We start from the raw sequence: 12,406 nt of genomic DNA, 5'->3' as shown, positions 1-12,406 counted from the left end.
GGTCTGAGTAATTTATTTAATTGGCCCAGGAAGTTTTTCTCCACATTTGCTATTTTTACTTGATTAATTTAATTTCAGCTTGACTGTCAATTATCTAGTGGAGACTCTTTGATTCTCAGCTCATTGTGGATTCTGTTAATGTTTTAAGGGAAGATGGAAACAGTATAAGGAATTAAAATATATTTTGATATAAAACATCTCACGACAGACAGAAGACAGACAGACAGACAGACAGACAAATTATTTACTTACAAATGGGGAAATTTTTTAGGCATCTTCCAAAATAGGCCAATTCCTGTTGCAACCAGTACTGACAAAGTATGTCAGTACTGAAGGAAGTCAGGTGGGTCTTACATTTCTCTTTTGATTTGTCTTCCATCCAGTTTCTACTCAAACTCTCACTTCTCTCTTTAAGTTTTCAAAGTGTTCGACTGAATTCCAGAGTTCAATTATATTTGAACTCAATATTTTATTTCCCCAGATGGAGGAAGCAAAAGGCCACAGCTTTTAGCCCATGAAACCAGCACTAAAATTTGGGGAGTAGCAGCCTCCAGGATTTTTACCCAATGGTCCAGTCTTAATGTCTTCTCTGTGTGTGCACCAGCAGAGCTCAGCTATTCATCTCCAGGAGGAGACACACCTCAGGGCAGGACGTCCTTCTCAATCTCATACTCCCTGAGAATATTCCCAGAATTCTCAGCTCACCTGCTGTCCTAAAGCAATTCTCCAGGCTATTCTGGAAGATGAGCTCCTAACACTTCTGAAGAGCACCGGGTGGAGAAACCTGATCTCAATGCAACGGTTGATGATTACTTGAATGGGGAGGAGCTGCTAAGTTATAAACAAATGATTGTTGATAACTGAATGGGGTAGAGCCGAGAAGCTGAAATAATAAACAAATCAGTAATATTGGGTGGTGAATGCCATATCTCTTTGATCTAGTTGATTGACTGTTGTTTATGAAATATTATAATTAGTTTTTATTCAGGCCTTCATGATATTTGTGCCCTTGAATTTCGCTTGATTGATTGACTATAATGAATGTTTACTGTTGCTGTTTTTCGAAAAATAACTTAGTACCGTATCACTATTTATCTCCAAAAAGAGAGCTTTTAAGTCAAACCACATGCAATGTTGTAAATAAGTTTATTTCAAAGTGCTGAGTGGAGTGGAAACATCTTATAGCAACTTTGGGGGGGGAACCAATATTATAGTTTATGACCAATCCTACTCCAAAGAATTGGTTATCCATCTGTCTGTCTGTCTGTCTGTCTATCTATCTATCTATCTATCTATCTATCTATCTATCTATCTATCTATCTATCTATCTATCTATCTATCTTTATCGGCATAGATAGACATACATATTTAGAGATAGAGATATATAGATACAGAGAGAGGAGAGGAGAAGGAGAGAGAAAGAGAGAGATGGGCTTTTATAAGAACAAAGAAGAAAACAAAAAAGAAGGAAGCTAACTAATAATGCACACAATAATTCAAAAATTGCAATTTCCTTTTTGTTTTCCACTGCTAGTTACTTAAATCTCAATTATTCAAATTAATTATTTAGCCTTAATAAGCTTCCTTTTGTATGCTGAAAACTGCTAAACAGAGTGCAGCAATGATATTCGAGTTGTTGGTGCTCCAATCTGAGAACCGCAGAATGACATCAGACTTAACAGACATTGGAAGGATATTTTTGAGTCCCTCAATGGGTGAACAGTCATAAATGTGAAAAACTGTCATAACTCACTTTTTTCAGTGCCCTTGTAACTTTGAATGGTCATTTAAATGAACTGCTGTAAGTTAAGGATTGATTACCTGTATTTTCATTCGCTTTTTACTTTTGTATTTTATATTTGGATAAACTAATAAAATACTAAAAAAAAGACTTAGCAGACTGCCTTTTATCATAACTATTGTTACAAAAGGGATCTTAGAGAAGTACGTCATCAACTATGTCTCCTGATTCTTATGCCAGAACATTAGTTTTAGGTACAGTGAGTAGTTGCAAAAGAGAGACATTAACACTTTTCTGTAAGCTTTGGACATCAATTCTCAATAGTCCCAGCCTGCATGGACAATAGAAAGGAATTCTGGGACCCCCAGACCAAAATACCAGGCAAATTTTCTTAGATACCGGCTCCAGGCTGCCAAAATGTTATGTCCATAGCTGACAGTTTAAATTGTCAATATTTTCAGTATTTCTTGCTTATCATCCTTTAGATTTCTGCAATGTAAGAAATGATCACCACCGATGCTCTTTTTAACACTGTTCTGTAGCTCCCAAAAGAGGATACTTATCTCAAAAGATCTCACCCAAGCTTGGAGTCATGAAGAATAACTTTCTGATGCTTCAAATTCAAACACCATTTCACACTGAGAGCCAGTTTGGTCTAGAGGTTAAGGCAGCAGGCTCAAAATCAGGATATTGTGAATTCTTTTTTTAAAAAAAATAAACTATTAATCTTCTATGTCTTTTAAAAACAAAGGTTATAACATATCTTGACATTGACAGTTTGTGACATTCATCTCCCGTACTTCTTATTTTGTACATTATTTACAAATACATACAATTTATGCGAATGTAAACATTTAACCTATTTGATGCTTAACATTAATTCTTTCATCATCTATCTTAGCTCAATCCAATCGTACCATTTTCTCCAAATCCTATAATACTCAGAATCCTTTTTCTCTTGTAACATCAGGGTTAATTTATCCATCCAGGAGATTGTGAATTCTAATCCTGCCTTAGGCATGAAAACTAGCTGGGTGACTTTGGGCTGCTTACTTTCGCTCAGCCCACAATGCCAGAGTTGAGCAATAGGCAGGTTGGCCAATTCCTGTTGCAACCAATTTTATTAATCACATTTATATGGCTGCCCATCACTGGTTAATGTACAACAATTAAATTTTGTTAGAAGACTCCCCCTTTGCTAACTACGATTCCCGCAAGACCATTGCTCAAAGCAATAGAAAATTTGCATTAAAGTAAAAGTCTGCTCTTATGGGAGGGAGTATTTGTAGCTCAGGGTTGAATTGTGGAGTCTCTGATGCTCTCAAAACTTGATTTTCTTGCAGATGTTTCATTAGTCACTTAGGTAACATCATCAGAACTAGAAGGGAGTGAGCTTTGTACTCAGTTTATATATACTATTAGATTGCCCTGTCGGTGGCAGTGTTGGGAATTGGTCTTGATTAGACTTTAATTAATCAAGCCACTACCAACACAGATAACCAACGTAACAATAAACAACCTAATCACGGAAACACCAAGACCCCTCCCATCACCACCAAGAGGGCAAACCATTGGTATATAAAATGAGAGCAAATCCCACTCCCTTCTAGTACATGTTACTTAGTTTGGTAATGAAATATTTACAAGAAAATTATCAAGCTCAGAGAGCATCAAGAAAGCAGCCATGATCTACTCTTAGCTAGAACAGGACATGGGACTTACATTTTGCCACTCTTGGGTCATTCAGGACACTATGAATCTCTGCACTTTGCCTGGCACCAACACTTTGTTAAATCCCCACGTCCTTGCAAATGTCAAGAAGCACTAAACCTTCACCTGAATTCTGGGCCCTACTCAAAAATGAAAGGGAGCTTTTAAATTTCCACTATACCGAAGTTAAGGGAAAGAAATCAAGGGCGGCCCTTGAATTAAAAAATAGCTGAAAGATGTTAGAAGGGGCTCTCGAACACCTCTCTCTCTCCTTTCAGGTAAATGCATCATGAGACATACCTTGGGCATTTTCCTCTTTGTAGTAATGAGGCCACTTCCCCCATGGAAGTGTTCTCTTGGAAACATTATATTCGGATGAGGGATGCACTATCTTCCTCTGTGCAAATGGTTCTTCTGTCCTTTTTCAACATACCACAGTGAGAAAATTGCCTGAATGGAGACACTGTTCAAAACAGGATGCTAGTAGATCCCATTAGATAGAGACAACCGTGAGCATCTGATTACAGGAAGCTCAGTTATTCAGATTGCAAAAGGTGTATTTCTATTTCTTGCCGGAGCAGTTTCTAGTCAGGTTCCCATATAATTCAACCACCTCTAAGATGACATTCTACTTAGCAGGATAGGCAAATAATATTTTGTTTCACTACATACGGACATGTGTCTTGGGCTATACCTATAATTTTCAGACCTGGGGTGGATGCTAGAGTGTTTTGGGGTGCAGAATGGATCAGATAAGCCTTAAATGGGAACAGCCAATAAAATAACAAGCACAATGACATTCTAAACCATAATATATGGATTAGCCAACCATGGATTAGTCGCCATCTTTTATTAAAGAAGCAGTTTAACATCAAACTGGTAGGAAACAACTGCTTTTGTCCTGCCAACGAAAAACAACACTCATTGCTCAACCAATATTGAGAAGAAGGCTAATGACTCAGTCAATAGAGCAGGCTGATTTCTGCTATGGCAAACTTAGACGTTCCACTGAAAAACCTACTTTGTGTTTTATTTGCATTTAAAGTCTATGTCACAACTTTCCTTCAGCTTTTCAAATGTCCAAAGTGCAAGTTCTTTTCATCAACTCTTTTGATTCCTGCCTTTCCCAAACCAGACCTTCCTAGCCTTCACTGACCAATCCACACAATTCCCCCCCAAAATTAGATTTGTAGAGGGATATTAAATATTTATCAAAAGCAATTCTCCAAGCTCCATCTTGGTTTATCATTCATCTCTAAAAATAAATTAACTAACCCAAGCATTCTAATGAAAAATCTTACCCTAACCCAAGTAGGTCCTCAGGATACTGAATAAACAATTATACTCCTCACTGGCCACCTATACTTCGGTTGGTTTTTCGAAAACAAGCAGGAATGGACTTCAGAACTGATGGTTTCAAATGCCTGCATCTGGCACTAGCATAACTATATTAAGTTGGATGTTGTTGAGAAATGTCTGTCAAAACTTAAGTAATTCAAAATAGACTGGCATTGAAATATTGTTACAAAAATGTTAAACAGAAATCCAGGTACAATGTATTCAGGAGACAAATATTAATCCAAGGTACACATCAATTTGAATTTTATATTTTTAAAAAGTGCTTTAAACACCCTAAGAGTGAAATATATTTGAATCAACTAGTAATTTGTTTTGTAATTAAAGAAAATGTGCATTTTCATCAAAACTGCCTGAACCCCAACTGTCTGGAAAGATGGGTGCCTTTATTAAAAAAAATTTATGCCAGTTCTGATGTCTCTCATTTCCTCTGCTTCAATATAAGCATCTCTTCTAACTAAATAGTTCAGAAACTCACATGCATTTCAATTTAAATGAATACATTACTTAATACACTTTCCTAGCATATATTTTTTTCCAAATGTTTTCTCCTTTAGTATAAATGTATTTACTAATACTTATCCTGCAAAGTTGCTCAAATTTTGGGGCTACAATGTTCATAGAGCTGATCATGGAATATAAATTAAATACATTTTCTTAAAAATGCAAGCTAAATAATTTCCACCATAGTCTACTTCCTAGTTAATCTATTCTTTCACCTTCCCAGGCTGTTATTCTTATCTGGATTAAATACAGTGAATCACTGTACTAATTTCAAATATCAATATTTCCATTATTCAATTTGCAACATCAAAACACAGATGACACTGTATCTTAAATTCTAAGATCCTTTCATTTGATAATATTGAGACTAAATAAAGTAATATGAAAGCTTTATGAGGTTGAACTGCAATGGGGAAAACAGCTTTCTGAAAATAGCTGCCCGGGTAAGGGTAGAACCATTGAAACAATGTAAATGTGATCACAAAATTAGAGAAATAAGACTATGGAGAACACCAGACTTTTCCAGCAACATACTTTTGAGAAGTGGTAGGACTATGGCAAACAAGGATTCTCACAATAGGGTTTCCTAAAATCATGCTGTCCAGAAATACGGCCTTTTAGACATCTGGAGAGCCAAAGCTTGAGAAAGGAATGGTTAACAATATTAGAAAACCAGCTTTTGTATAATTCTAGGAACAGTAATCTCAACATTGCATTGAACTGCACCTGGTTGCAGAAATCAAGCCAATGGAACTGGATTGCGCGCTTTGGAGATTAAGGGGTTAAAATAAATCCTTGATTTACTCTTAGCAACTGTTCAAAGTTACAATCAACCCCAAAATGGGGGCTTACAACCCAGAGTCTAAGTTCCAATAGTCACCCTCCCGCTCCCGCAGCCATGTGACTGCATAGCTTCTACAACCATTAATTCGCCGGTGTTCACTTAACAACTATGGCAGCTACTTTACTATCACTGTGTTTGCTTAACAACTGCTGCATAAAAGGTGGTAAAACATTTTGACTGTTGTAATTTATGATTGACTTACAACTTAAGGACTACAAGTAATCCTCAACTTACGACTGTAATTGAGCCCAAAATTTATGTTGCTAAGTGAGAAATGTGCCAAGTGAATTTTGCCCCCTTTTATGACTTTTCGTGCCACATTTGTTAAGTGAATCACTGCAGTTGTTAAATTAGTATAGGTGTTAAAGGGAATTCGGCTTCCCCATTGACTTTGTCAGAAGGTAGCAAAAGATGGTCACATGAACCTGGGACACTGCGACCGTCATAAATGTGAGTCAGTTGTCAAGCATCTGAATGTAAATCATACGACCATAGGGATGCTGCAACAGTCAGAAGTTTGAAAAATGGTCATAAGTCACTTTTTTTAGTGTTGTCGTAACTTTGAACAGTCACTAAATGAGCTGTTGTAAGTCGAGGACTACCTGTACAAGGATAGCTGGAGGAAAACCTGCTGACTAAATTGAGAAGTGCAGACAGCTGGTGTCTACAGGTAGCCAACTACTAACTGTTCCAAATACTCTGAAAGTTACTTTTCACTATTCATTTCAGTTACTTACAAGTTTCATATACAATACAAAAAAGCTCTTGATTTTCTGAACTTCTACTGAACAGACTTTGTGTGCAACAGAATAAATTCCGTTACAATTTGTGTCATTTGCACAAAGATATCACCCTGCCAATGATAAAGGCATAATTATTACTCTTTGTTCTTTCAAACGTAGAAAATAGCAGCCCCATCGTTAGTTCTTCTTTCTCTGTATTTCTGACCAAATCCAGTCTCTAAGCTCTGAATCTAGGGAACCCTATTTTAAGATTTGCAATTGCCTCTCTTGCAGTAGCTCGAAGCATTTGTTTCTACAAAGAATAGGCTCACAAATCTGTCTTACCCTTTTACCAAATATAGTGAGATGGAAAGATAAAGACCAATCCTATAAATTAAGGGAGACAAGGGTTAAATTGCACAATCCTCTATCTCAGGCATTTAACTTCAAAGGCCACAGGGTTTGGTTCTGATAATGAAACTGGCAAATAAACCATGTTGCATCATAAAGTTTCTGTTGCAAGGCGGGAGAATCATTTATCTCATAAATGTTCTCAGTAATAAAAATGACGACAGCCAATAGATCTTAAGAACTGGAGAAACATGATGGATCCATGATCATACAGAACAAGAAATAAAGCTTTCTGTACATTTAATATATGCACACAACCTAGAAAGACATTTTTAAGAGAGGAAAATGCTGAATAGATAGATAGATAGGTAGATAGATAGGTAGATAGGTAGATAGGTAGGTAGGTAGATAGATATAGATAAATATAGATAGATAGATGGATATAGATAGATAGATAGATAGATAGATAGATAGATAGATAGATAGATAGATAGATAGATATAGATAGATAGATAGATGGAAATTCATAACTCAGTAGATACTGATAGTATCTCTAAGCCCAGCCTTCAGTCCAGTCAAGCAATTTTAAATTCTTTGAAGCCCCAACTTGGTTCACAGTAAAATGACTTCCAATGAGCTGAAGTTTATAACTAAGCTGGATTTCTAACAGATCTTGCCATTTATCTTTGACTCTGGACTTGAGAAAAAGGAAGGAAAGTCAAATTACTTAATGGCATTTTTGTATGTTTAAAAATGGGATTTAATAAATGTTGATTGACTGAAAAAAGAATGCAGGCTCAAAACTCTGGCAGAGTGTGTTTCAAGCATATCAAGCCATCACTGGGTCAAAATATCATGGAAGGTCTCTTAAGGTAAAATTAAAAACCTTTCAATTGATACAAGATAAATATTTGCTTTCTGCTGTTACGATTTTTTTAAGCTAGTATTCTGCAGCATAATTTAATGCTATTTGAATTTTAAACAGGGTTAAGAAAATGCACCTTTTACATTTGGACTTTCAAATTTATTTCCAGAGTTGCATTATTTTGTTGTTACTGCTGCTGTTATGCCCAAGCCCTTAACATAAGAATATTCATAAACAGCAAGAATATTCAGGAGTGGAAAGGCAGAAATGTCTGAATTCTTTTCCATTAAAATATTTTAAATATAAACTTAGATCCAAAACATTTCCCTGGTACATTTTGTCACTTTGTTCTCAATTACATAGAAATTAAACTATTGATGTCACTTACCTTGCTATGTCATGTAATACATCATTAATAACGTGATCCATAATTTCCTAGAACCTTCTGCCCACACTTTTAAGACCACAATTTCACCATAATTGCTCTTTCACTGCTTTCTGAAAACTATCCATATGGACAAAATAAATATTCAATTTCATTTGTAAACGAAGGCTTTCCCATAGATTGGCATTAGCAGATTTTTGAATCTGTGGCTAAAACAAAGTTGTAATGAGAGTACATCCTAGACCAGGGGTTTCAAACTCAAGGCCCGAGTCTGGCCCATGGGGTACTTGGATCTGGTCCATGGGGCTGCCCTAGAAATAGCGAAGAACCATCTTGCAGTGCTTTTGTGTTTTCACTGGCAGAGGGTTGCAGGAGGCCGTGGCAGCTGAAAACTGAGCTTGGGAGCCCATTTTCGCTGGCAGAGCACTCGGGACAATACAGGCGTCTCCAACATGAGTGATGTTGAGCTGGTCATGTCCCCACTGGCCCCCCGAGGTGAAACACAACCCTGATGCAGCCCTCAATGAAATAGACACCTCTGCTCTAGACCCAGATTATTCTTTAAAGGTTCACATTCAATATTTAACCAGGCTGCTTTGCTTGTTATTAAGCAAATTATTATTTCTCTTTGTTTCAGGATGAATTGGAAAAAGGGTGTGTGTGGAGAAGTCTATTGATTATGTTAACAAAATGGAAAGAAATCAATTTGATTTATTACAGTATCATGTTATTTACTTGGGGATAATGGAGGCTGGGTGCTAGGAAGATCATCTCCCACCCCAGTATCTGAAGTCAGCTTTAATGGTTGCTTACCGGTAGATAGCATTTTCCCCCTCCCGCAGTTGTTCCAGCTTTGAGGTTCAGGAGATTTATCATGTCCCCAAATTGGGGAAAGTTGCTGTTTACACAAAACCCATCCTATTCTTTTCCAGACAATCTGACAGAATTGGCGCAACCTTCTTCAACCTACAGTATCTCCACTTCACCCTCAGAAAGTTTCAGTTGACTGAGGTGGAACTGAAATGGAAGAACAACTAGTCTGGAATAATATAACTACTCCAAATCTTAGTATTTTCTACCTGTAAATATTCTAACTATAAAAACTCTTGAAATTGGCCCAATGCACTCTCCATCCATTTTAGTAGGACTCTTCTAAATTTAAGTCTGGCTTCAATTATGTTTCTAGCAATCAGATTTTTATAATAGACATTTTTTAAAAAGCAGATTGTATATATGTTTGTGCACTACACAACTTCCCCATACTATTGGGGAAAATAATCTTCTCATTAAAGGAAGGTATTTTCTTTCAGAGAGATCAGATCTTTTGGGGAAAGCTGCACATTGGAGGTAAAGACTTAATACAGTGGTATCTTGTACTCAGCTACTTTAAAACTCATCCAATTTGGTACTCAACAAAATTAGATGTGAAAATTTTGTCCCAGTACTCGTCTGTTTGGTACAGGAGTCAGCTGCCTTGTAACTCATTACATTATTCCTTATGATAAAAAAAAATTGTTTGGTACTCGTTTCATGTACTTATTGCACCTCCCAGAACAAATTAACAATGAATATCAAAGTACTACTGTAGTCCTCAGAATCTCCAGATAAACATGAGAGACTCTTATCCAAACTCTGTAAAGTTAGTAATGAGCAGCTTTCCAGACTTGCCACCATCCATATATTAGGGCTGCAATTCTTAAAATCCCAATGTTTCCAAGAAGCATTATGCTGGAAAAGGTTGACCAAGCTCATACAGAACGGAACAAAATGGACCATTTGCCAGTCTGTATAATAACTTCTATCCTTCAGAGACTACAACTTAAGAAAAGCGAAGCTTTCACAGTACAACATGTGACACCTCCACTGAGTGCAAAGTGGTACAGCCATCATGTTGTGGTACACATAAAACACACAAAAAATAAGGAGAGGAAAAACTCAGGTGAGACAGTAGACTCTAAAGCCAAAAATGTGCTATGTTGGAAGAACAAAACTAAGAAACGATTATGGCCATAGAATCTCTTTATTCAAACAGAACACATACATACATACATACATACATACACACACACACACACATGCGCGCGCACACACACACGGGGAAAAGAAAACAAAACAAAATGGCATGACGCAGACAACGCGAAAGGCCACTTCTCTCCTTTGTGATTTTAAGAGCTTCATGAAATATTGCCACTTATATTGAGGGGTGAGAGAAGAGGGAGACAGGAGGGGTACAAACCTACTATCTGCAAGTACAGAGGGCAGAAGGGGTGTGTGTGTGTTCACTTCTTATACAAGAATATTTCCCATCACTTCTCGTCCTATGCCAGATGTTCAGACACCGACCTCTGCAAAACCCGTTTTTCAATCTTTGTCTCACTTCCTTTCTCCCCTATCCAGAGAACAGGCTGACCTAAAGTCCTCTTCCATTTCATGGTTGAGTTTTGCCATGCTCTTGCCCAACTTGGTAGACAGGGCAAAGGTGGCCTAGTGATTTTGATTGCTTGGTTGCTTTCAAAGGTTATAGGAGATCAGAGATGAGGGAGAAAAAAGGAGTTACATAAGAGAATTATAATTTAATGGGGTAAGGACTTTAAATGAAGACTCCTAATCATCCAAAAAAAAAAAAAAAGTGGCATAACAAGGACACTTCTTGCAGAAAGGAGAGCCTGCAATTCAGGCCTACAAGGGCAATTTGAATCTTGCGTATTACAAAGTGTAGAAGAATTCTCAGTAGGAACTCAAGAAATGGCAGCAGAGTTTTTCAAGAATCAAAGAACTGCACTTACATAATTCAGAACTTTCTTTTCTTTCTTAGTGGAGGGAGGAAGAAGAGAAAATTTAAATTACATTTTAGGAATGTGCTGTAGATATATATGTAAGAAAACGCCTGTAAAATGGATTCTGGGCTGTGTTGGGGAGATACATCAGGCAATTGTTGCAGTAAGGACACAGAGTAGGCCAATATTTGAAGATTAAGGGTTATCTATTACAGCACACTGTATCAAAAACACTGAAATGGGAAGTGGGGGGGAGGGGAAACTGTCAACTAACAAAGCAACGATATAGAATTCTCTGCTATGCCTCTTAAAAATGAATGGCTTCTCCAAGGACATGATGGTCACTTGGGGCTGACCCCTAAGTTGTAGATTCTCTCACTTCTTAACTGAAAGGAAGTGATGACAGAATCTAGCCGGTTTCTCACTCTATCAATGCAGCTGGTACTTGGGCCTGTGGGAAAGATCTCCTTTTTCACAGGTTACAAAATGGTGTTTTAACACTACAAGGAAAAAATGGCTAGAAAAGGCAGAATCCAATGGGAAGAAAATGAGAAGAGGACTGACAACCAAGTGAGTGGTGACTACGCACTGGGAGGGGATGAAATAGGAAGAATCAAGATGAAAACTTTTAAAGGTTCCAATCCAGGATTCACAAATGCTAATTAATAAAGAGGTCTGAAGCCTTACTGAGCAAGTTGGTGGAAGATTCCAAGTTAACGATGGGCAATTCTGGTGAGGTGTTGCTAATATTGTTTGGCCAACAGATCAGAAAAGCCACCTCTGCTTTCTCATGTGGGCTACCTGCATTGGTGGTGGGGGGAGGCAATGGATCTAACACTTGCTAAAATGCAAAACAGGGTTCCATCCCAATAGGAAAAAGAGACTGTGCATCCCACAAATTCCATCTTACACGCCGCTGTCCTAACCTTCACAGTTAACAAAGCCCATTATGCCTGTTGGAAGCAAGCCTATTTTAGTTATTCTCCTGTGATACCTCTAGTAGTCGCGCCTACCTCCCCATGGATCAAATGTGTAGATGGAAGAAGTGTTCTTACAAGTGGGACATTCAATCGTCATGAGATTGCTTGATGGGTTTTCTCCCCACCCACCTAGCACTACCGCCCCGCCCCCCATCAGAAGACTTCTGATAT

General features: G+C 37.5%; 1 protein-coding gene across 1 annotated transcript in view; it reads right to left on the bottom strand.

Moving 5' to 3' along the window:
* Positions 1-4,739, bottom strand: part of TMEM86B (transmembrane protein 86B) — a 15,811-nt gene extending 11,072 nt beyond the window's left edge. The window contains 1 exon segment of the mRNA XM_087915936.1: positions 3,752-4,739. Within this exon segment, the coding sequence (XP_087772062.1) occupies positions 3,752-3,817 (66 nt within the window). The 5' untranslated portion in view covers positions 3,818-4,739.
* Positions 4,740-12,406: the final 7,667 nt, after the last annotated feature.

The sequence above is a fragment of the Pseudonaja textilis genome, chromosome Z, assembly GCF_049901715.1.
Source record: "Pseudonaja textilis isolate UNSWEBS1 chromosome Z, rPseTex1.2, whole genome shotgun sequence".
In the NCBI taxonomy this organism is placed as follows: Eukaryota; Metazoa; Chordata; class Lepidosauria; order Squamata; family Elapidae; genus Pseudonaja; species Pseudonaja textilis.
Note: the sequence above shows the minus strand (reverse complement) of the source record. Positions and strands in the feature narration are given on the sequence as shown.